Genomic DNA, 26,181 nt, shown 5'->3' on the forward strand with positions numbered 1-26,181 from the left:
CCACTCGGAAAACTCAAAGACCCGGCATAGACTCACACTCTTGGCTCTGATTTATCCTGGTGAGTGGATACAGGGCACGGTGAGCAAACAGGAAAGGTACGGGGCTGGAGTCCAGGGCGGTCCAAGTGCAGGCTTCCAAGATCCTCCGCCAGGGACTCACCCCGGATGCGCTGAACTCCTCCAGCATCAGACAGTGACAGCACGTGTGGAATGTGGCCAAGCTGGGAAACGCTTCAGAGACTCTGCAGCCACTCTTTACTGGGGGCTGGTCGTGGGGGCTGACAGGCCAGGCAGCCCCAGGGATGGTTTAGGCCAGAGCCGAAGAGTACAGATCAGTGGTCAAACTGCCTTTAGTCCACCTGAAGCATCGCCAGGGACTTCCCTGGTGGCTCAGCGGTAAAGAATCCGCCTGCCAATGCAGGAGCTGCAGGTTCGATCCCTGGGTCGGGAAGATCCTCTGGAGAAGGAAATGGTAACCGACTCCATTGTTCTTGCCTGGAGAATCCCATCAACAGAAGGGGCCTGGTGGGCTACATACAGTCTGTGGGGTTGCAAAAGAGTCAGATAAGCAACAACAACAGCATCACCAGATACTAACTCTGAGACCAGAAGAAGATCTCTCCTGAAGCCTTCACTGACTCATCCATAAAATGGACTGCATGCTTGCAGTCAGCAGCTTCCATCTGGTGGGGCGTCTGCTTCCTATAAAAAGAACCTAGGAGTATGTGTCAGGCTTTTGTACTTTTCAGGGAACCAGAAGCTCGGTGGTTCTGTGTGGCTGGTTTGCAATCTGCACGGTCACCAGTCTCCCAGCCCCAGAGCTGTACTTTGTTTGTACATCTTCACATTTCCTAATCATTTAAAAAAAAAAATTGGCTGCACCAGGCCTTAGTTGTGGCACGTGGGCTCTTGAATTGCAGCATCTGAACTCTTAGTTGCTGTATGTGCCATCTAGATCCCTGATCAGGGATCGAACCTGGGAACCCTGCACTGGGAATGTGGAGTTTCAGCCACTGGACCACCCCTGGTCCGGGAAGTCCCCACATAGCCCCGTCACTAACTCTTGAGCCTTTAGAGACTCGGGGAGGCCTGGGAGACTACAGCAAAAGCCCTTGACTTCAAAGGACAGGGACATGGGGTTTTATATGTGGTTTCAGTCCCCTCTTTTCTTTGATTCTCCTCAATGGACATGAGTTTGAACAAACTCCAGAGTGAGAGAGTGAAGGATAGGGGAAGTTGGCATGCTGCAGTCCATGGGGTCTCAAAGAGCTGGACACGACTAAGCAACTGAACAACCACAGTTTTGAGGGGAACAGATTCTGGAAAAGAAAGGGAGTAAAGGTTTGGATAGGGAAAGTTAATCAGAAACTTGGCAGAGGAACCCAGCAGGAACACCTTGGTCTTAGCCCAGGGAGACACGCCTAGAACTTCAGGCCCCCAGAGCTCCAAGAGAATAAACACATCCATGTTGTTGGAAGGGAGCGCCTGTTAGGCAGCTCGTTACAGCAGCCGTGGGCCTGAATACGCCACTCTTCCCTCTGCCCTTGATTCTGCTCTCTGCCTTGCCGGGCCTCCTTCTGAATCCCCTGCCTTCCGAGGCTCGGTCCGGATGTCACCTTCTTTGTGCCCGGCCCTTCCTGCTGCATCTCTGTGACAGGTGAGGCACTTTTCTCTGATAGCGCTGTCACCGCCTGGCTTGTATGGGGATGCAGGGACAGTTGGTGACAGCTTGTGTATCCTCTGACCTGTGTGCCTTGAAGGCGAAGCCCTCTGGGAATCACTTCTGTCTGTCACCTTCTGTCAGCTTTCAATAAAGTAGGCTTGAATCAGTCTCTTCTCCTTGAATATTCATTGGAAGGACTGATGCTGAAGCTGGAGTTCCAATACTTTGTTCACCTGATATGAAGAGCTGACTCATTGGAGAAGACCCTGATGCTGGGAAAGGTTGAGGGCAGGAGGAGAAGGGGACAACAGAGGATGAGATGGTTGGATGGCATCACCGACTCAATGGACATGAGTTTGAGAAAACTCTGGGAGATAGTGAAGGACAGGGAAGCCTGGTGTGCTGCACTCCATGGGGTCACAAAGAGTCCAACATGACTTAGCTACTGAACAACTACTTCCCCTGAAGCCCATGAACATGGCAGGCCGATGTGCTCGGCCCAGGCCGTCCGTGTGAGTCCTGTGTTCCAGCTAGAGCTGCGGGGTCCCTGGTCAGAGGATGGACCTAACACTGTCCAGCTCTCTCTCAGCTCCTTGAGTTTCCAGCCAGGGTCCTGGGTGTGTGTTCTACAGATGCCGGCATTTATCTAGGCAACTGATGTTTTCCAGGGACGTGCAGTGGGCCAAGTGACCAGGGAAACCTCGGAAAATATGAGAGCCGAGCGCCCACTCTCCTGGTGTTTTTGGTTTGCTGACGGCAGCAAAGAAAACTGAACAGGTGATTCTAACTGCAGGCCAAGGGGTCAGGGCAGAGTTCTCTGATGAAGGGACAGCTGATCACATCAGGACATCTGGGCAGGCATTCCGACACGGACTAAGCGTTGGGGGGCAAACAGGAACAGGTCATGGAATGTCTTGGAACTTATTGTCATGCTTACAGCCAGCTGCTGATTATAGCATCTGGGTTTATGTTCAGTGATGTGGTTTCTTGAGGACACAGCAAATGGAAAATCCTGGGATCAAATTTTGACCTTTTATTTAACAATTGTCATCCTCATCCTTGTATTGCTATCTGTTCAGTGTCTCCAAGTGAGGCCCCCTCAACAGGCCAAACCCCCTCAAGATGCTGTGTTTTAGTGTCATTTTGGATTCTCCCATACCTCTGGGAAGGGTTGGAGTAGGGTTCAGGCCTTGCCCTAGGACCCCGTCCTAAGCCTAGGTCTCTCCTACCCCAGGCCTTCCATAGCTAGCCTCAGCACTCTCGACTTCTGCGCATGTCTCTGAGAAGAAGACAGAGCACAGGACTTCCCTGGTAGTCCAGTGGTTAACAACCCACCTTGCAATGCAGGGGACGTAGGTTCAATCCCCGGTCAGGGAACTAAGACTTCCCCATGCCGTGGAGCAGCTAAGCCCATGGGCCACAACTGCTGAGCGAGCACACCACAACTAGAGTCCGTGTACCACAAGGAGAGATCCTGTCTGACACAGCTAAAACCCCCTGTGGTCAAATAAAATTTAAAAAAGAAAACAGAGCTGCCTAAACCAGCTCAAAGCAGTCCCCATGCCTGGCATTTTGGTGTCCTGGATGCTATTCAGGGGCCACTGGAGACGCCAAACAAAATCTGTTCCAGGGTTTAGCTCGAAACGTGTTGGGTGATAAACAGATGGCTGATTTCTGTTTGCTGTCAAGTGCTCACAGAGGAGGAAGCCCATTCGTGGTCCCTGCGTTTGGGGCCAGCCAGCCCTGCCTCCGTGATACCATGCAGCCATTGATGGATAAGATCCAGCTGGGATCAGACAGAGCGTTTAGAACAGAAGTCAGTAAGCCATGGCCCATGAGCCAAGTCCCACCCACTGCCCGTTTTTGTAAATAAAGATTTGTTGGGACAGTCACTCCCATTTATTTACATACTGTCTGTGGTGCTTGCATGCCTCATAGGCAAAGCTGAGTAGTTGCCACAGAGACCAGAGGGCCTGGGAAGCCTGAAATGTTTACTGTCAACCCCATTGGAGAGGAAGTTGGCCAGGCTCTGACTGGCTGTCTAGGTATGCATGCGTGCATGTGTAGGCAGTTGTGTCCGACTCTTTGCGACCCCATAGACGATAGCCCACCAGGCTCCTCTGTCCATGGGATCTCCCAGGCAAGAATACTGGAGCGGGTTGCCATTTCCTTCTCCAGGGGATCTTCCCGACCCAGGGATCGAACCCGTGTCTCCTGCATTGGCAGGTGGATTCATTATCACTGCGCCACATGGGAAGTCCCTGATCTATGTACAGTGATACAGAAAATCTCCAGGAAGCATCACTAAGAGGAAGAAGCAAGATGTAGCACAGTGCCTACACCTTCACTTTTAGAAGTAACAAAGAAAACCTATGTATATTTTGTGTGTGAGTGTGTATGTATATACACACACCTGCGTACGTGCTTTATGTCAGGAATCTGGGACCTAAGGCCTGATGATCTGAGGTTGAGATGATGTACCCGTCCTTCTGGACTCTGAATTTAGATGCATATTTATGTGCACATGCATTTTTTCATAAAAACAGGATCCTATTCTGTCTTGTTCTGTAACCTGTTGTTTTCACATGTTTTCACATGATCCTACCGTGGAGATGTTTTCTTGTCGGTGCACGTTGCATCCTTTGTGACGGCAGCGCTGCTGTTTACACAGGTGCTTTTGCGCATTTAATGTGTCCCCTGCCTTCAGGCAGGGTGTTTCCACACCTCCTCATTAGATACCACGCTGCCTTGGACATCCGTGCACCCAGTACCTCTGTAGGAGTGGCATTCCTGAGTCAGAGGGTTTGCACGAGTATATATTTGTGTGTGTAAACATGCACACGTGTGAACTCACAGCCCCCTCAGCTTTCCTAAAAACTTCCACTGGTTTGTACATTTGTGACCAGCATCCATATCAAAGCTTGCTAATAGCCATCTTTCACCTTTTGCCGGTTTGCATTCTCCTGATGACTAACGAGGGTGACTCTGGATGCTCTGGGTCCCCCAGCAGGACCCATTCATTCCCCAGGGGGTCACTGAGCACTCCTGCATCATTCTCTCTCTACATGCCGGGTTACAGCCAGGAACCAGACCCTCATCAACATAACACAGCAAGCAGGTGTGGAGTAGGGGGTGGGGGGTGGCAGGGAAACAGCCCTGAGAACATCCCAGAAGAGGAAAGACCTGGAGGAGGAGGGGGAGAGCCAGGCCAAGAGCCCTCCTTGCGGTGGGAATGAAGAGACAGAGTAACTGCAAAGGCCCTGGGGCAGGTGTGTGCCCTGCTCTGCTGAGGAGCCCTGTAGCGGGGGATGGAGTGGGGAAGGAGACTGCCTGGTCAGCGATGGCCTGGGAGAGCAGTGTGTCCACGGAAGGTAGAAGACTGGCAAGTTTGGAGCAAAAGAGTGCTGTGAGCAGGCTTGTTTGATCTGCTGGATCGCTCACACGGGAGGAGAGTAGCAGGCAGAACACGGGGCGGCGGGGGGGGGGTTCAGGCGAGAGGGGACGGTGCCTGGGCCCCCAAGGACACCTCCCCAAGAGCACGGGCTCTGTCTGTGACGTGGCACATAGTAGGGCTTCAACAAATAGCGGAATTACTGAAAACCTAAAAGCCTGTTCGCTTCTCTGCCGTCCAGCGCTCGCGGTGTCCTTTCCCCGTGTGCTGCTGGCCTGCAGCCTCTTTCTGGGTGGTTCACAGGAGCCCCGCACGCACTCTGAGCATTTCATTCCCGCTTCCTCCCGCCCGCCTGTCGTTTAAAGGAGTCACAGCTGTGTCTTTACGTATTTCTGCATGTGGCATTAGGTCTGTTCACACCAGCTTGTATCCCAGCCCAGTGTTCTGTCTGCAGCCCTCCTGTTCTAACCACTGTAGCTTCTGCCTGAAGGGACAGACCTGGGTGATGCTTTGGAGGCTGTTATTTTTCTTATTCCCAGTCTCATAAAAGTGACATCACCTCCTCTGCTTTCTATGAGAGACGTGAACACGGGTTATTACTTGTCTTTTCAAATTGGACCACTGAGCCATTAAATGACTTTTTCACAGTCACTCGGCTGGTACGTGACAGAGTCGGGTATCAACCCGGGGCTTTCCGATTCCGAGGCCCGGGTTCTTAAGGAGCACGCTGCCACCTCCTCTGGGTGAGGACAAAGCACTGTCCACCCAGGAGGACAAGTCTGGTGGGGATGAGCTTGGCGTTTACGGGCCACTTGGACATCGCCCGAAAGGTTAAGTGGGCCAGGCACAGTTCTAGGCACTGGGATGACGGTGGTAAAGATGCCGCTTCAGAGAGTGACAGGTGCTGTAAAGAAATCAAAACAGAGTCACTGGCGGTGACTCAAGTGAGACTCGGAGGAGGACTTCCGAGCAATCCAGGGGGTCCCAGTGCAGCTGGAGGAGGTAAGGACAAGTTGTAAGGGTTTGACTGAGTGCAGAGGGAAGCCGTGCAGGAGGGGAAATGGTGGGGTGACTTTGAGGAATCAAGGAATCAAGAGGAAGCAGGGAGAGTATGTGGGAATCTGTCCTAAGAGTCCAGATAAGAGGTGGTGGTCGGACCTACAATGTTAGAGCTGAGTAGACTGTTGAACGTGTATCTACATGTGGAACTCAAAGGGCCCATGCTTGGATTGGGTCAGGAATATAAGGGTGAAGCCAAAGCGATGTGCTGGTTTGTGCAATGACTAGGGTAGGGGAACTGCAGCAATTACCGAAGCGAAGGCCAGAGAAGGAACAGAAGTTTGATGGGGAAAATCAGAATTCGCCTTTGGGCCACGTTCAAGACAGGAATGCCTATCAAACATCCATGTGGAAATGCCAAAAATTCCATTGGGTTCATTAACTCTGGAACTCAAAGGCAGGCAAGGCTAACGTGTAAGTCTGGGAATCTCTGGCATTTAGACACGTGTGATCCCCTGGGTCTGGATGAAGTCCCACATAGGCGCTATTGACAGAGACGAGGAGAGAACCCAGGCCCAGGATGCTCGGAGGGGTTGGCCTTAAGCAGGAGCAGGGCCGCGTGATCCTGTGTCAGGGGAGGAGAGGAGTACCCCGTTTCTGGGTGAACTACCAGGCAGGGTGGGTCAGGGATGATCTGGGAAGAGGGAAGAAAGGAAAGTCACTCCTGTGGGCGGGGCCAGGTGGGTTAGCCATGAACTGAAGATACAGCCGGTAGCCCCATCCTGGGCTTTCGTTCCCCCCGCCCCGGTCTGCTGCTTGGCCTAACTAGCATGGGGTTTGGCCGGGCTTTGTAACGGGGAAGAGCAGCCCTGAGGTGATGGGCAGTGATTAGCATGGAGATGTCATGCGGGCTGACGTGTGAGAAGGGGACTGAGAGGGGGTCAGTGGCAGGATTCAGAGAGGGGGCTTCATGAAGGACTCAGAGAGGGGTCCTAGAGGGCAAGAGTGAGAATCATCTAGCCCCTTTTCCGAAGAACTTCTCGGGGTAAGATCCCCAACCTAGGACATGACATATACAGACCTTTTGAGATGTCAGTCGAGTCAGATCAGGAGCCCCGGAACCCCCACTCTGGATAAAAGGAGCTGTAACTGCAGAGGCTCCAGCCAGGCACCCAGTGCAGCCCCGTCAGTCTCAGGGCCACCTGTAGCGATCAGAATCTCATCCATCGTGGTTTGTTCCATGGAGGGGTGAAAGCTAGCTTCTCTGGACTCATGGGTAGACAGTACAGTGTGTGTGTGGACTTGCGTGATCTTCCTGGCAAACTAGGCTGAATGCATCTTTACATTTTTAATAGCATAATTTATCCCAGGGACATGCCTGCCCCCCATCTACCTGTCACTTTCTGTACCTACCCCCGCACCCCCCACCCAGGCTCAGCCACTCCCCATAGTCCGGTTTCCGAGCACAAATGAAACCCATTCTCATTCCCCCATCCAACTGGTCATGGAGCCTTAGGGATGCGGTCTCTTCAGTACCTCTGGAGCGTCATCCCAACCCTGCTGCTTTGCCCCGTTTTGGCTCTTTCCTCAGGATCCTCCTCCCAGGGCGGGGCTGCACCAGCCTCAAAACAGGGCTCCCTGTCTCTGGGACGCGTCTCTGTCCCATGGCTCCCGGCTCCATCAGGAGATCTTTAGAAGCCGTGCCTTCGAAGCAGGTTCCACCCGTCCTGCAGCCCCTCCCACCGCCAGAGCCCGCCTTGACAGAGAGCATCCCCCGGGCTGTCCTGTTTAACCCCACAGCCCCATTTGTGAGTGGCAGCCATAGATTAAGAGCCTTTGCCTGGAACAAGACTAAGAAATTTCTTAAAATGGGTGATTATAGAGAAGGTGCAGAGATGGGGGTGGGTGGAGCATGAAAAGGCTCACTCGAGGCGAGTAAATTCGCAAACTGTAGAGTCTTCCCAGAGCCTTGGAGCCTTCTCCCCCCAACCCACCCCCCTGCAAACACTGCCCTGTCACCTGCCACCCAGTGCAGAGGCTGAGAACGCGGGCCTGGACCTCCGTCCTGCTCTGTGGCATAGGGCTCGTGCGACATCGCACCAGTGCCTGCGACTCAGGAAGCCACCCTCCACGGCAGCTTCTTGAGTTTTCACATGTGAAACAGGAGACCTTCCCTGCCAGCGTTGGTGGGAGGGAGAGCTTCGTAAAGTAACACTGCAGAGCCCTGCACCGGCCTCACAGCAAGCCCGCCATGAGCGGACCTGGTGGAATTACACATGGTCACTGTCAGCCGTCTTTTCCAGGACACGTCACCAACATCTGTGGCATTCTGTGAGAGGGATGCCCTGATTTAAAAGGATGTCAGATTTCAAAACCGTCTCTCTAGGAAGTAGCCATTTTTTTATATTGAAAGAGCCACTATGAGAAATGCACATAGAAAGTGACCTGGAGAACCCAGTCTTGCACAAACAGCTGTCGTCCACGGAGGGCAGGGTTACGGGCTGTTTCTGTTCCCTTCTTCATACCCGGGCACACTGGTTCCGTTTCTCCCCATACAGTGAGCCGGGGTCGCTCCTCTTTAACTTTTGTTAATGATGAGAGGGTTCTCTACACCCTCCTGCTCCCCCCTGCCCTTTGTTAAAATCTGGCTGTGCCGGGTCTCAATTGCCACGTGTGGGCTCTTGTTCCCTGACCAGGGATGGAGCCCGGGCCTCCTGCATTGGGAGCACGGACGGAGTCTTAGCCACTGGATCACCGTGTGAGTGTCCCCTCCTTCTTCCCTTCTTAACTTGTGCATGTGTAACCCCCAGGCCAGAACTTGGAGTAGAAAAGCTGAAAGCCGAAATGTTAGAAATCTGCCAACAGAGAGCGGCAATTCCATCAGAGCACTACTGAAATCACGCAAGAAAGATCTTGAGAATGTAATACAGGATTTGCTGAAGTGGGGTGTGCAGTCCCCCGGTGATAGATGTGCCCTCCCCAGTTCAAGTTGTTACCAAAGATCAGACCATCAGCGCTGAAGGCACAGCCGCTCGGACGGCAGCTCCCAGCAGCAAATGGAGTATTGACCGGCCCCCGAAAGCCACTTCCTGAGTGAAATGAACAGCAAATCTCTCCTTGAGGTCACTTTCACTGATGAGTGGTTGAGACCATCGGATCAATTTCACCTGTGTGCTGGGAATGGGAACACCATGCCAATGTGCCCCCCAGAGGCTTATTAAAAGGAGCAGTCCTCCCCTCTCCAGGGCTCCTGGCAGGGTCCACTTTCACAGGCTTGGACTCCCTCGGTGCCTTGATGGTGGCCAGCACTGGGAGTGAGTTTCTGAACAAATGCTGAAACACATCTCAGGAACGTGAGACCAGGCAGGATGAGGGGGCTCGTTGGCTCAGCTCTGGTCCCCCATCCCCACAGGAGAGGAGAGGAAGGGGGTACCCTGGGGATGTCTGGGCTATCTCCATGGGCAGCTATCAGACCTCAGGAGGCTGTTTGTCCACCGCCTTCCAGCTGGAGGCCCGGTTCTAGCTGAGCTGAGTGCCACGTGTTAAGGTGTTAACCCATGGGGAAGCCACATCCCCAGAAAGCTCCCCAACCCTGCGACAGGGAGTCCCTGCAGCTCAGGACAGCCGGCATCTTGCAGGTTTGGGGAAGAAAGCCACAGCACCATTGCCTTCCTGGTTTCCTGCCCGCTGGTTGGAACTGAGCCTCCAGGACTAACCCTTCACGGCCCCAGAAATGTCTCCAGCAGCCCCACAGGGTTGATAGGGCTCAGTGATGACTGGGCACAGTTCCCTCCGAGAGAGAGTGAGCCACGCTGGAGGTTGGCCAAAGCCGAGTTGAGAAGCAGGTGAAGAGAGAGGACATTTACTAAGCATCCTCTCTGGCAAGCTAGCCACCTGGGCACAGAATGCATCCCTCAGCTGTCAACAGCCTGCCAGAGAAGACCCTGTAATACTCTTCTTTTTTGTTTTTTTAACATGTGCTATTTTAAAAGCAGCGTTATTAAAATATAGTTCACATACAATTCACCCATTTAAAGTGTACACAAGTCAATAGTTTGTGGGGACTTCCCTGGTAGTCCAGTGGTAAGAATCTACCCTGCAATGCAGGGGACGCAGTTCAGTCCTTGGTCAGGAAACTAAAACCCCACATCCGTGGGGGCGACTAAGCCTGTGTCACAACCTCTGAGCCCGTGCACCCCAACTGGAGTCCGTGCACTGCCCTGAAAGATCCCAGACTGTGACTAGGACCCGATGTAGCCAAATAATTAAAATTTTTTTAATCAGTAGATTTTAGTATATTCACACATACACACAGCCATTGCCACTGTTGTTTTCAGTACATTTTTATCACTTGGAAGAGAAAGCCCATACCTTCCTTGCTCCTGGAAACTACACACGTTTACTTTGCCCTGTTTTGGACTTTCATACAAGTAGAATCATAATGTGGATTTCTGCATCTGGCATCTTTTCGCCGAGCACAGCTGCAGGCTCATCCATGTAGTAGCACGTGGAGAAGGCAGTGTTTTCTCTCTCCTCTCTTGGGAGTTTTCACCTTTGTTGTTGTTCGTTACTAAGTTGTGTCCGACTCTTTGTGAACCCATAACCGCAGCACACCAGGCTTCCCCGTCCATCACCAACTCCCAGAGCTAGTCCATTGAGTCAGTAATACCATCCAACCATCTCATCCTCTGTGGTCCCCTTCTCCTCCTGCCCACAATCTTTCCCAGCATCAGGGTCTTATCTAATGAGCCAGCTCTTCACATCAGGTGGCCAAAGTATTGTAGCTTCAGCTTCAGCAGCAGTCCTTCCAACAGATATTCAGGATTGATTTCCTTTAGGATTGACTGGTTTGATCTCCTTGTCTGAATCAAACCGACATAAGATGGAAGAACAGGGGAAGCTCATCCAGGTTTGTAGAAGGGTCATGTGACATGGGAGCCTTAGTAAGGAAGTGAGGACCCAAAGAAAAGCCTGGCCAAACCTGCCTGCTGTTTCTTGAACTGATTTTATAATGTGAACAGAAAGGATCAGTTGTGGAAAAGTAACTAAACTATGTGAGTAGGGCCAAGGAAGACAGTTATTTTAACAAGACCTATTTGTACAGAATTCTCTCCACCTCAACTTCGCATCCTCAACAATGAGAACGTGACTTTCCTTCTGGTGTGGTGAGGACATCTTTCACTTGGGAATTCTATCTCCTGCTTTAATGAAAAATGGGAAGGTCAGAGTGTTTCCTTGCATTCACTTCCTTTCAAGTGCCTTTAACACCAAAACAGTATGCAGAGTGGCCTTTTTGTGTGTGGTATATTCTGCCACCTTCACCTGTATTGACTCATGCCTCCTATGGCTGAGTGAAATTCCATTGTGTGGATAAACCACGTTCTGTTCATCCATTCCACTGATACACATTTGAATTATTTCTAAGTTCTGGCTGTTATGAATGACGCTGTTTTCCGCATTCATGTACTAGTTTCTGCTTGGACGTGTTTTCGTTTCTCCGGAGTATACGCCAAGAAGAATTGCCGGGGCACATGGTCATTCTGTGTTTACTCATCTGAAGAATTGCCAGACTGTTTTCCAAAGCTGCACAGTTTAATGTCCCCCACCGGCAGTGTGGCCGGGTTCTGCTTTCCCCCCATCTTTGCTGGCACTTACCATCATCTGTCTTCTCAACAGTCGCCTTCCCAGTGGGTGTGAAGTGGCATCTCATTTTGTTGGGGTTTTTTTAAGTGTGTATTTTTGACACAGTGACAGGTCTTAGTTGTGGCTCGTGGGGTCTTCGTGGAAGTGCATGACTTCTAGCTAAAGCACGCAGGCTCAGTAGCTGTGGCTCTCAGGCTTAGTCACCTCAAGGCATATGGGATCTTAGTTCCCTGACAAGGGATCACCTTCCCCCCAAAATTGGAAGGCAGATTCTTAACCACTGGGACCACCAGGGAAGTCCCTCCTATTGTGGTCTTGATATACATTTCCTGATAAGGATGTTGAGCATCTTTTCATGTGCTTGTTGGTCCTCTGTGTATTGGCTATTCACATCCTTTGCCCTTTTGTTGATTGAAGTGTCTTTTCACTGTGATGCGATCCCTTCTTACAGGTGAGGAACCTCAGTCCCAGGGAGCATCAGTGGCCATCCAGGCAGGCAGTTGGTAAATGACAGAGTCTCAAATTTCTGTCCCCATGGCCCCTGCCCTTCCTAGCTGTGGAAAGGGGTGAGGTCACTGTCTCCTGGGAGACCCAGAGTGGATGCAAGGTGCTCCTTCATGCGGAAAAGGCAGAGATTTTTAAATACAGCCTTTCTCAGCCAGGCTTCTTAAGACTGAAGTAAAATGTATATGTGGTAGCATTTCCCCTTTTCATTATATAGTTCTGTGAGTTTTGGCAGATATGCAGGGTCACATCACCACCAGAACAACCCCCAGAACTCCCCAGTGCCCATCTGCAGCCCTGGCACCCGCCGCTGTGGCTTCTGTCCATATACTTTTGCCTTTTCCAGAATGTCTTAGGAATGGAATCAGGTGAGGTGTAGCCTCTGAGTCTAGCTTCTGTCATTTAGCAGAATGCCTTTGAGATTTACCCATGTTACCAAGAATACACATTTTGAAGGAGGGAACAACCATTGGGGATGGTAAATGAGCCAGTGGTGATATATAGGAAATGTTTTTGTTTTTTTTTTAATTTAGTATTAGTATGCTTAAATCCATGTTTATGGATGATTTTGCATAAGCCAAAGTAACCTAAAAACAGAGGTAAAGAAAAATCTTGGGTGTTATATAGAAGGTGTGCAGATAGTCGGGGGCGGGGGTTTGAAAGCATCAAAGAAGATAAAGGCAGTGTTCAGGAAACAGGGCTCCATGTTCCCATCACAGCTCTGGGCAGGGTGACCCAGGTCTCCAGGGTAAAGAGGCCGTGGCCCTGAGAATCATATCCCCAACGTGGCGTGCTCCGCCATCACTGACCTGGTACCAGAGGAGCCTCAAGGTCATCTAGAGCATTGGTTCTGACAGTCCCACGTGTGGTCTGGACCTGTCCAGAGGGAGTGTTCTCTAACTTGTCCCAGAGGGAGTGTTCTCTAAGCGAGAGAAACCACAAACAAAGTAGTAAGACCTCCCCTAACCTAAGGGCATCACACTTAAACAGTGGCTTTTATTCTGAGAGTCTGTGTTTACTGTTAATATCAGTGGCCATTGCAAATAGTTGGATTGTGGTCATGTGTATCATGTCCTTAGTTGGCAAACCGACAACCTGAGGGTGGTTTTGTTGCCATTGAGAAGTCATCTGGGGACTTCTTCGCTGGCAGTCCAGTGGTTAGGACTCTGCTCTTCCACTGCAGAGGGTGCAGGTTCGGTCCCTGGTGGAGGAACTAAGATGTTTGTGATGTGGCCCCCCAGAAAAGTCATCGCTTGCCACGGGCTGACTGGGTCCCCACCTTTGAAAAGGTAGTTGTAGAACTCACATAGACCAGAGGTGTCTGCGTCATCTGGAGGCCTCCCTGGCCCACACAGACGTGGACAGCTGCAGGCCCCACCACCTGTCTTGCTCCCTGTGGAGCTGTTGCTGGCGCCCTTCCTGCCCAGAAAGCCCTTTCCCTTGCCCCTACTCCACTGAGCCTTCCTCACCTCCCCCCCACCCCCTACCTCAGTGCTCAGGGCCCCCTCCAGAGACCCTCCCAGCCCCTGAGTCCACTGCTGTGTATATTCTTCATTTGGTCATTTATTTCCCCCTGTCCCTCTGCCACCCTTGCCCCTGTTTTGAGTAACTTGAGGGTAGACACTGACTGTTGTCTTGACGTCCTCAGGGTTTAGCACAGGGGCTGCTCTTATCTCAAGGGAAACTGTGGTTTGAGCTTCCTTTATAGGAGGTCACAATTTTTCCACCCTTGTTCCCCAATGGATCCACCTGTTAGCTCACTTATTTCTTAAGCTGTCTTCAAAAAGCCCTGCCAAATCCCAGGTCTCTTCTGTCTCTGTAAATTTTAGGGTTCCTCTTGTAGAAAACCTAGTCTGATCTCTTCAGAGAAGGTTTCTGTCTCCTGCCCTCAGGATAGACAGATGGAAGACTGGAGCTGTGCTGGGAAAAGGAATGGGAGGTATATTATTTTTGTTTATTTTTTGGCCATGCCATACAGCTTGTGGGATCTTAGTTCCCCAACCAGGGATCTGACCCACACCCTCTACGGTGAAAGTATGGAGTCAACCACTGGACCACCAAGGAGCTCCCTTGAGGTATATTTCTGTCGTTTGTAAAATCTTTATAAAAGCTTATACCCACTTCTGCCTCAGCCATCATAGTTCTTAAGATTTTGCTGGCCAGAATTTGCCTGTGCCTCTGAATTTTATTTCAGAGATCTTGGGATCTTGAAGGAGCCAGTTATATTACTATTTATAACAGACTCAATTCGTATGTGTTGAACATGAACAGTAGGGAGAACCAATATTATACCCATTTCACAGATCAGAAAACTGAGTCTTGGGGAGGTAATGTATCTTCCTCTAATAAGGTCCTAAGGGGTCTAAGTGAAGGCACCTAGGTTTTCTGACTTTGAATATGGAGTTTCTGTTATTCCATACAGCTTTAGGATCTATTCTTATGATGGGGGTGGGGCCATGCCCCCCTTTTCTTGTCTGCAAAATTGGGGTAGACGTGTGCTCAGCCTTGTCCGACTCTTTACAACCACTTGTACTGTAGCCCGCCAGGCTCCTCTCTCTGTCCGTGGGATTTTCCAGGCAAGAGTGGGTTATCATTTCCTCCTCCAAGAGATCTTCCCGACCCAGGGATCGAACCCACGTTTCCAGCATTGTCAGGCAGATTCTTTACCACTGAGCCACCACAGAAGCTCTGGGAGTAGACAGACCTCCCACATTAAAACAGAATCGGATGGATGAGGAATGTAATTTTGCCTTGCTCAGTATTTCTGCTCCTGCCCAGACCCAGAGTCACCAGGCCGCTTTATTATAACAACATGGTCAGCAGGCAGTTAAAAGAGCTTCTTGGTGGCCTGATTTCTATTGACGGGGCCAAGTGAGAAACACAACCCGACTTTAAATCTCAGTAGTGCAGGTGGCTCACAGAGGCTGTAAACGATGAGGAATGGAGAGACCAGCGTTGACACACACACCAGCACCCACCCCCGCCCCCCCAGGTGTAAAACCCGTAGCTCCTGGAAGCTGCTGTAACCACGAGGAGCTCAGCTCCAGGCTGTGATGAGCCAGGAGGGGGGAGGTGCAAGACGAGGGGACATATGTGGCTGATTCACGTTGTCTACAGCAGAAACACCGGAACACAATTACACTCCAGTTTAAAAATTAAATACAGGACTGCTGACTGTAGGTAGTGTTGTACAGATCTCGAACTTACTCATCTTTTTTAACATTTAATTTTATTTTGGAATATAGTTGATTTATGATGTTTTAGTTTCAGGTATATGCGCATTTTTTTAAGATTCTCTCCCCATATAAGTCATTACAGAATATGGAGTAGAGTTTCCTGTGCTGTATAGTAGGTCCTTGTTGATTATTTTACATATAGTAGTGTGTATCCCTTAATCCTAAATTCCTAATTTGCCCCCCCGCCCCCAAACACGTTTCCCCTTTAATAACCGTAGGTTTGCTTTTCACGTCTGTTGAAAAACAGACTCGTTGACTGTTTCTGTTTTGTAAATGAGTTCATTTGTATCATTTTTTAGATTACATATAAGTGATACCACATGATATTTGTCTTTGACTTCCTTCACTACTAAGTATGATAATCTCTAGGTCTGTCCATGTTGCTGCAAATCACAATATTTCATTCTTTACAGCTAATATCCCATTGTGTGTATATGTGTATATATAACACATATACGTTATGTATACATGTATGCCTTGATGTATATTTATTTATATATACACACACACACTTGTTTTTATCCATTCCTTTCTCAATGGACATTTAGGTTGCTTCCATTATCTTGGCTATTGTAAACAGGGCTGCAGTGACATTAGGGTGCATATATCTTTTCAAATTACGGTTTTGTCCAGATTAATGCCCAGAAATGGGATTGCAGGGTCATATGGTAACTCCATTTTTAGATTTTTAAGGCACCGCCATACTGTTCTCCATTGTGATTATACCAATTTACATTCCCGCCAATGGTGTAGGAGGGCTACCTTCTCTCTCCACCCTCTCCAGCATTTATTGTTCCTGGAGTTTTTGACGTTAGCCATTCTGATCAATGTGAGGTGAACCCCATTGTAATTTTGATTTGCATTTCTCTAATAACTAGCAATATTGAACATCTTTTCATGTACCTCCTGGCCATCTGTATGTCTTCTTTGGGGAAATGTCTACTTAGGTCTTCTGCCCGCTTTTTGATTGGTTTTTTTTTTTTTTTGACATAGAGCTACGTGAGCTGTTTGTAAATTTTGCTGATGGTCCCTTGTTGGGTGCTTTGTTTGCAAATATGTTCTTGCATTCTGTGGGTTGTCTTTTGGCTTTATTTATGGTTTCCTTTGCTGTGCAAAAAACCTTTTTAAGTTTCACTAGGTCCCACTTGTTTATTTTTGTTTTCATTTTGATTATTCTAGGAGATAAGATACTGCTGTGATTTATGTCAAAGTGTTCTGCCTGTGTTTTCCTCTGGGAGTTTTATAGTATCTGATCTTTAGTCCATTTTGAGTTTAGAACTTATTCAACTGAGACATTTTGCCTGTCGATTAGTAACTCCCTACTCACCGCTCCCTCATCCTCTACTTTCCACCCTTCAGTTCTTGGAGTTTGACTACTTCAGAAACCTCCTATAATTGGAATCATGCAGTTAGTTATCTGTCCTTATGACTGGCTTATTTCATTTAGCAGGACACTATACTCTCACGTATGTCAGCATTTCCTTTTTTCTTGTAAGACTTGAATATTGCTTTGTTTGGATGAAACTCATTTTTTTAATCCATTCATAGAGATCTAAGTTATTAATAATTGCACATCTTGGCTGTCATGAATCAGGCTGCAGTTAACACGGGAGTGCAGAGAGAGCCCTTCCAGATCCTGATTTCTGTTCTTTTGGATAAATATTTATTCTACCCTAGAAGCCATTCAGAGCCAACGAGACACTTGCCTGAGGAAGTGCCAACTGTGAGTGGCAGGCCACCCCCATCCCTCTCCCCTCTGCTAATCCTCACACAGTAGGTTCCTTTGGAGAAACCAAATGAAGTACCAAAGTCTTGGCCCCATGCCTCATAACTGTCCCCCACTCCGGCCCTTCTCCAGTCCTGCAAGGAGCCGGCTCCTCCAGGGACCACAGGCCCTCACCACCCAGCCGGGCAGGAGAGTTGGGGCAGAGAGATTTGAAGAGGCTGCCTTGCTGGCTTTGAAGATGGAGGCAGGAGACGTGACCCTCAGAGTGCCGGCAGCCTGTAGAAGCTGGGAAGGCCAGCTTCCAGCCTTTAGAATCTCCCTTAGAGCCTTCCGGGGCTTCCCAGTGATAGCTTACGGTGAACGATGTCGGATTCGTGATCTCCGAAGGAGGAGATAGAGCTTCAGGACCAGGCTTGATCACTCAAGAGCTTTTGTGTAGCAGAGTTTTATTAAAGTATGAAAAGGGAGAGAGCAAGCTTCTGACACAGACAGCAGAAGTGGGGCGGAGAGTGCCCCCCTCCCCCCGCTAGTCTAAGCAAGGGAGTTAGATAATTTTTTAATTGGTTATTACAATAAATGAAAAGAATGTCTCAAGGTTGTAAAGATGTTACCAGACCCACTCCCATAATATACATTCTAAGATAACAGGATTAATCTGAAGGTTTTCAGGAAGGAGAAACTGTTCTCAAGCAGGATACGTTGTTGTTATATAATCCTTAGTACAGAGTTTAAGCTGAGCTGTTGGTTGTGTAATCATCAGTTCTGGGCTTAAAGAAAAAAATTAGTGACTATGACTAAGGAACGTAGAGGAAAAAAACGACGTTTGTCCTTTCCTCCTCCTTGAGAATTCCAGACCCCACCAGCCAATGCAGGAGATGATGCAGGTACAATCCCTGGGTTGGGAAGATGCCCTGGAGAAGGAAAATGGCAACCCACTCCAGTATGCTTGCCTGGAGAATCCCATGGACCGAGGCGCCTGGCAGGGCAGTCGCAGAGTCAGATACTACCGAGCACACTGCTGGTTCCAAGTGGTACATCTTGGACGTAGCCTCATAAGCCCCACTGGGGACTGCCGGCCTCCAGGACTGTAAGACATCTCAGCGTGTTGTAATAAACCACGCAAGTGTGTGGTAATGTTTTACAGCAGCTGCGGGAAATAAGGCCCAGTTCACCGCCCCAGCCCTGTGTGCCTGGAGCGGCGACCTTACCATGGACCCCCCACCTTCTTGAGTCCTCCGGCTGCTGCCTCCACTCAGGGCCCCACCCCCATCCCAGGCACTTCCTGCCTTGCTTGGGACTCCCCACTCAGGCAGGCTTTGTACCCTAAGTCTTAGAGCGAGCGCATGATGTTTCTAGCCCGCCTTCGGACTGTGAGCTCCATAGGGCCTGAGAGAGTCTGTTTTGCTCATTTTGTAGCCCTAGTGCCTTGCACAGTGCTTGGCCCACGTGGGTGCACAAAGATTCATGGAGTAAACAAGTGTATCCTTCAGGTGTTTTCTGTATACCCTCTCTACTGTGCCTTAATGTGGTTTGGAATTGAGAAAGGGAATATTTCCTGCCATAGCAATAATCAAAGGCTATCATAGGCATCAGTAATTATGGATGGTGACCCCCTGAGGAAACACAGGAAGGAAAGAATCCCTACCATCTCGCAGCCATCAGACTGCAGGCACTCCCTACAGTGAGCCCCTAGGAAACTCAGACACTGGCCCCAGACAGCCGAGGTGCACATCAAAGGAATGATTTCAGTGAGCCCTGACTCGCATCTTCCCGTACATAAAGTGAAAGTGAAGTCGCTCAGTCAAGTCCGACTCTCTGCGACCCCATGGACTGTATAGCCCACCAAGCTCCTCCATCCGTGGAATTTTCTAGGCAAGAGTACTGGAGTGGGTTGCCATTTCCTTCTCCAGGGGATCTTCCCAATTAGGGATCCAACCCGGGTCTCCCGCACTGTGGGCAGACGCTTTACCGTCTGAGCCACCAGGGAATCCCGTACATAGAAAAGCGCTAAATCCCTTGAGATACCTGGTTTTCTTTAAATAACAACCACCTTTTGACATTCAGACTACCCGCCCTTTGTTGCAAAACTTCTTTTAATACATATAACCTGGCTCCCCGCCACCCCTGCCTCTGAAGCAGTTCTCTCAGGGACACTTAAGACGCTGTCTCTCGGCTTGAAGTCCAAACATCCCAATGAATAAAACATAACTCTAGGTTTTAGGTTGTATTTTTTTTAATTCTGCAGAAGCGTGTACCCTCACTGGTCCGTAAACGCACGTCTGCGCCACCCCTTTGTTCACTGGCTGCTGCGTCTTGCGATGTAGGGGTTTTGTATCCAGTACCAGCAAACCCCTCACATTGGACTCACAAGTAGTTTTCTAGTTTTGGCTCTGTCACACAGTGCTTTCGTAAACGCCCTCACAATTAGACGTGGGCAGACCTCTCTGATTATTCTTTTAGGACCAGCTCCACCGGAATTCCCTCTCCTGGGTTTTCGCATCTTTTGACTTTTAAATGCAATGTTCTCCAAAGCAGTTTTATTCTTTCTCTTTGACTTTGAAATGTGCCTTTGCTGGAAGATCAGTGAAAATGGTGAGAAGAAAGCCAAGACCAGAACCTTCTTTCATCGACTTAAAAGAGGGTCCGGAACTGTGGCCCCACAACTGTGCTGGGCACGATAGACAGGAAGTTTATTTCTCCAGGTTGTTCTCGCCACCCAGCCAGGCAGCCGCCGTGACCCTGAGCCACTCCCGCTGTTCCCCTCTCACCCCCCGACGGCTGCCCTGCCTGTGACCACTTGCCCTCCGAACTCCTGACTTACCCTGATTCTCCCCACTCTGTCTTACAGAGACATCACCCCTCCTGGAGAAGCGCTAACCAACAACAGCCGGCCCAAAGTGGCTTCCCGCTTCCCCAAGCTATCCCGAGGTCACCCCAGGGAGACGCGCAACGTGGAGCCCCAGAGCGGTGACCTCTGACCTCGACGGCACCCCGGACTCGGGCCCTACGTGCTGCGCCAGCTGTCTCCAGCCCGGCCACGGCAGCTGGCCCCTGCTGCCTCGGAGGGACCACCCTACCCCCACCAGTGAACCCCAGAGAGCACACCTGCCCCGCCGGGCGCATGACACCCCGATTAAACTGGGCCGTGAGAGATCAGGGCGGCTCCTCCCTGGACAGATGTGGGCTCTGCTCTCCCCGCACCCCGCCTGGGGCTTCAAGGGCCAGGCGTTCCCCTCCCTCCCTCCAGCCCAGAGGCCAGCCGGAGGGTGGGCACCGGGTCAGGCTCAGAGCCCCCTGGTCGCGATGCACAAGTCTGTCTCATTTGGTCAGAAGGTTCATTCACCTCTTGACTCTTTCCCACGTGGGAATTCGAATGACTGTTACTTCCCCCGCCCCCCCGCCCCCGCCCGCCCCCGTTTAATGTAATTGCCTGCTACAACCTATGAACACGGAAGGTGTGGTGGTGTGGTGGGGTGGGGGGAGCTAGTTCCTTTCCGCGCACACCCCACCAGTGGTCAGTAGACACCCTAGTTCTTGCCACCAGGCTCCAGGGAGACGGTCCTGTGGCCTTCGTGCAGTGGGGCCATTAGGGATGAGGAACTGTGGCTCTTGGAGAACTTCCTACCTCCTCTCTGGGTGGTTCTGGAAGGACTGGCCCCTGTAGGACGCCCACGTGCACCTGGTCAGGCCAGCCGTCAGCAGCAACCTGGTGACCTGCACCGGAAAGCCCTGGGCTATCTAGGCGTTGGTGGCCTTGGCTGCAAAAGCCCAGAGGAGAGTCCTCAAGGCTTTGAAAGACTCCGTTCCGGGAAGCACTCCAGAAGGTTCTGGGGGCCTCTAGGGGTTCCGTGGAGCTCAGCGTGACTCTCTGTGAACTTGTGTGAACGTGACTCACTCCAAACAAATCATGATTGTCCCCTAAAGACGGTGCATGTGTTGTCGGCCAGTATGCTCTCGGTGGGAGCAGGGCCCTGGGTGCACCCCAAGGCTGACCCCTCTGCTTCTCCCATTCAGAGAGCATCCCCCTGCCACAAGCAGCAGGTGGGAACAGGAGGAGAAGCAGTGTCAGATCGCCCCCGTGGGACCAGAGCTGTTTGGCCAGTTTTAACATCCAGAAGCGTGGAACTCTCCCTGACCCTGGGCAGGAGCCACCCTCAGCTGCTGATACAAAGAAGGACGAAAAGGCAGCATAACTGTGTGAAAAGCAGAGGGCTGAGCATGCCTCAGCTCACGTCTGGGTGAGCAGCATGGGTCATCATCGAGTGCGTAGTGGAGACCCTGGAAGGGATGGCCTGGAGGGGCCGTGCCGCGCACCCCCTGCTCACCAGAGGGAGGCTTGTCAAAGCTGACATTCGCACATGGCCCTCCAGGGACTCGAGGAGGCTGGAGCGACTTTGGATGGGACATTCTACCTGGTGAACCAGGCCCGGGGGAGTGACACAAGCTGGCTGTCCTCCATGGATGGAGGTGGGAGTGTGTGTACGTGGGTGGGGGCCCTGCTGTCAGCCCGAGGGGGTCAGAGGACCCGAGGGACGCCGTGTCCTAGAAAGGCAGCGTGGTTTCTCTCCCCCTAGTGCGCCGAGGGATCCACTGCACATGCACCGTGTCAGAATTCTCACGCCCCACAGCACTGCCTTGAACGCAGAGCCCTCCTCCACCCAGGCCTCCAAGACCGTCTGGAAGTTCCAGCTGCCCCAGAGCTCCACCCCACACGTGGGTCCCTCCACAGGGGCCACTTTGAGGCCAGCTGACGGCTGCACAGCCAGATCTGAACCCAGGGTGTTTCCGCTCTGTTCACATGAGACCCAGAATGGATCCAGCGCCCCGACATTCTCCAGGGCCAAGGATTCTGATCAGCCAGGCTGTGTTGGCGCCTGACCCCAAACACATCTGAGTACAATTTCTAGCCTCACCTTCTCCAACTACCCCACCAGGAAGCGGCTTTGACATTCTGCACATGGAGTGAAAAAAACACCAAAAAAAAAAAAAAAAAGGGCACCCAGCGCTACGGCAGACAGATACTGAGTGGGAACACAAGAGCACTCTCGGGCTGTATTTGGAAAGGAGAAGCTCTGCCTTCCCGTTTTTAAAGCTTAATTATTCATGGGAAGCTTGCCCTGCCCTCCCAAATGCGGGTTGTAGAAAGCATGTTCCGAGGGGCCCTGCGGGGGCCCCTCCAGGCTGCTTGCCCTCTGTGCCCCCGTTTCTGTGACCCTGCAGAAACCCCGATCCTCAGTCTGTCTGGTTTCAGCTCAGATACGCGTGTGACGTGCACATCACAGCTCCTCCTCAAAGCCTTACCTCTGGAGTCACACGGAATGTTCTGCCATGATATAACCCTGCCAGGGCTGTGGGATGGATTTAGAAGGGGCAGCCCCCCAGCTCCTGGAGAAAGAGAACGAAACCCCGAGGCCCAGGCCGAGACCTGGGGCACAGAATGCCACCCCCTGAAGCCGTGTCATCGTCGTGCATCAACCCGATCTAAGTCAGAAGGCAGGATGCCTCCCCGCCCCACCCCGAGACCCATCAGGTGAAAGACAGCCCCCCCCGCCCCCGCCCTACACACACACAAAGGACCAGCTGACATTGGCTTCTGTCTCCTTGATCAAATCAGAAGATTCTTTGGCACCTAAGAAAGCGCTCCCCATTCTTCAGAAAGGAACAGAAGGGCCCTTCTGTCTCCAGAAGGCCTTGACTTTCTGGCGCCCCCTGCACTGGGAGCAGGAAGCACCCCTCCAAGTCCCCAGGGCACAGCCCAGCAGGCTGTTCAGGGGCAGCTTCAGCCTGATCGGGACGGAAGCCCAGCCGGGTCCAGCTGCGCCCGCATCTTGTCTTGTTCCCTCCTTTTCCCCCAGGTGGAAGGAAAGCACAGAAAAAGCAGACACACCTCTTCTTAAGAGAAAACCAGAGCTCCCAGGGAGTGAGGGCTTAGGCTGGTGTACACCTCGCCCTGAAGCACGCTTTCTCAGCCGCTGCAGCCCCTGTGGAATCCTGGCTTGAAACCGCACAGTCAGGCCCCGGGGGAGGAGGCGGCTTTCCCAAGAGGCTGTTACACACCACAGTGGTCGCTGTGAATACCATAGCCTGGCCCATCTAAGGGCTTCCTGGCCATAGAAGGATCCCTGATGGAGCTGCAGAGACGGGATACCATCTTGTGAGTCCTGGCAAGAGGTGCAAACAGTGAGGGAGAGGGTGTGTGGACCAGGTGTGGTCACCCAGGGCGGGGCCCGTAGGATGCCTTCTTTGATAACCGCTGGATTTGACAGCACTGCCAGGCTGTGTTGTGCCTTTCAGAACACAGAGGCAATCAAAGTTGTTTACACCCCGGGACTGGTAACAGCTGCAGCCAGTTCCGAGAGGCAGCGGGCACTGGAGGCCCGGGAATTCATCCCCAGGTTTTGGGCCCAGAAACAAGAAGGAAGACCCTCCGGCCAGCCCAGGGGATCCGAAGCTGTGCTGCTTTTGTCTCCTGACACCCAGTACCCCGGGATCTGTGGCCCGGGGTGGCCTCGCCCCCTCTTTCTCATGAGACAGTGTACCCACCAGATGGCCCGGTCACAGGGCCCCAAGCCTCAGCACCCCCCATGTCGCCTGCTCACCTTCACAGGGGTGCAGCTGCCAGCTGGCCCCACACCTAGAAGCCAGAGCCCGTTCTCAGGTCCCAGCAGACCTCTCCTAACCAGTCACCTTCAGCATCCTTCATCCCTCAGCCCAACAGCGCCTGTGCACGGGAGGCACCTTCCCCTGGAAGGGGCCTCTCACCTGGGCGTGTCACTGACAACCCCTGGATTCTCAGCCTGGAGCTGGGATGGGCAGCCTCCAAGACCTATCAGAGAAGGACCCTGCCCGGAAGCATCAGGTGAGCTAAGAGCTTTCTCGAAGGAGCGTGCCACGCTCAAGCTTCTACCCTAAAGGCAATACTTGTCTCGACTCTGCCTCAGTGCTCCCCCTCCGGATGGTGCCACCCATGCTGGACGTTACCCCCGGGCTGGGTGCCCCCAGCAGGCAGGTGTCTGCTCACAAGCAAGGCCTTTTGCAACGATCCTTTTTCAAAATATCGCGCGTTGTTTCTTTAACATTAAGTGTCTACTGTTCAGATTGGCTTTCTGTGCTAATTGCGCAATTGTAGCACTGTATATTTTATCTAACGTTACCATGCCAAAACCTTCATTTTTCCTGTTTCCCTAACACGTGGTCTTAATTATATTTCTAAAAGAAAACTTGAGCTGCCGGATAGATAGGAGCGAGCAGGGAGCACTGCCCCTCTCCACGCTCTGAGCAGAGCAGCTGTCTGCCCAGCCCACCGGGGAAACGCCCCTGCTCAGTTCATCTCGGCATTTCGGACCATCCTGTTTACCACGCATGCCTGTTGCCAGGAATGGGCCTAATTTTGGTAGTTCTCAATTCTAACAACCACATTGAATGGGTTTCCTTACTTACTCAATCCATTTCTGAAGAAAAAAAAAAAAATCTGGTTTTTCTAAAAGATGGGTGAGCTTGTAGCAAGGATGAGCAACCCCACTAGAAGAACAGAAGAATGGCCGGATTCACGAGGGTTTCAAGGTCCAGGGATTCAGTTGTTTCTGGCACAGGGATGATTTGCCATCCTCACCGAAGACCACTAGCTGACCTGCCAAGATGCCCCCCTTGCCCTCAGATCCCATCCCTGCCTTCACGAACTGCAAGGGGAGAAGCCACGTCCCTCTGGCAATTCTGTCTGCCATCGCTTGAGGGGATGGCATACATCCCCTGGATGGCATACAAGGGGACCTTTGCCACAGCTGGGATTGAAGACAGAGAAGACGGGATTGCATGTTTGAAACCAGCGTTGAGATGAGCTGGAGAATGGGCACTACCAGGGGTGAGGGGGTGGTGGAGCTAATTAGGGCTTCTTATTGCCTGGGATCCATCCTAGAAAGAATGTCTTTACCTCTGTAACCTTAGCGGCACCATCTCTGGCATCACCATTTGGTCAAACACACTGCTTAACTCATCAGATGCTGACTTGGTGGTGGAAGAATTCTTTTGACTGCAGGCTCCATGGTGACCCAGCTGTAGTCACCCATGAGTGGGTCCCTGTGAGCTGTCTGTTCAAGGGGGAACAGGTGACAAATCTGGAGTCTACTGTCTGGATATAAGCGAGGCTGAGAAGTCCACACACGGGCTGTGAAACGCGTAGTATTATCTTAACTACCCTCTTCTGTTACGGTTTACACAATAGAATTTTTAAACAAATGTGTTTAATTTTCTAAAATCTCTTGTATTAAAATTTTCTTTTGGAATAAGCTGTGGTAATTTTGTTAAAATCTAGTTGAGACACACCTCTTTACAATGACAAAATTAAAATGGTTACATTTTCTAAATTAGATACTCCGTTTATGGTCTAATCCTTTGTGTCCATTCTTTTTCAGCAGTGGGGGATTAGGTGAAGTTTCAGTATACATTATAAAAACTTCTTTTAAGGTCCTTCACCATTTCATTTTACCCTGAACAACATGATTTGATTGGACAAGCATCACGTTTATTTGAAGTAGAGCAGGAGCCTATTTTGAGTTATTAGGCAGATCTATATTAATTGGAGATGTAGAATCAAAATTCTATACAGAAAAACAATTCCCTTCATTATAGGTTCCTATTCACTCAGAAACCATTTTGGGGCACCTACTGTATACCATCATGCCAGACCCTGGACATACAGCAGTGGCCAAGACAGAAAAGACCCCTGCCATCTTGGACTAAGATTCCAAGTAAGACAGATGGACAATAATGTATATTTCTGTGTATCTGTCTATCTACACACACTTTTCCTGGTACCCTAGCAGTAAAGAATCTGCCTGTCAGTGAAGGAGACGCCGGAGACACAGGTTCAATCCATGGGTCAGGAAGATCCCCTGGAGAAGGAAATGGCAACTTTGACCAGTATTCCCGGGAACATCCCATGGACAGAGGAGCTTGGTGGGCTACAGTCCATGGGGTTGCAAAGAGTCAGACACAACTGAGTATGCATGTACGCATCTGT

The 26,181-nt window shown here is 51.0% G+C and overlaps 1 protein-coding gene across 3 annotated transcripts in view; it reads left to right on the plus strand.

The window, feature by feature from the left end:
* SNX29 (sorting nexin 29) overlaps window positions 1-25,528 on the plus strand; it is a 566,190-nt gene extending 540,662 nt beyond the window's left edge. For all 3 annotated transcript variants that reach the window (XM_061152859.1, XM_061152861.1, XM_061152860.1), the window contains one exon: window positions 20,011-25,528. In XM_061152859.1, coding sequence (XP_061008842.1) covers window positions 20,011-20,140 — 130 coding nt within the window. In that variant the 3' untranslated portion in view covers window positions 20,141-25,528. The remainder of the gene's footprint in view (window positions 1-20,010) is intronic.
* Window positions 25,529-26,181: the final 653 nt, after the last annotated feature.

Source organism: Dama dama, chromosome 10 (genome assembly GCF_033118175.1).
Source record: "Dama dama isolate Ldn47 chromosome 10, ASM3311817v1, whole genome shotgun sequence".
NCBI lineage: Eukaryota > Metazoa > Chordata > Mammalia > Artiodactyla > Cervidae > Dama > Dama dama.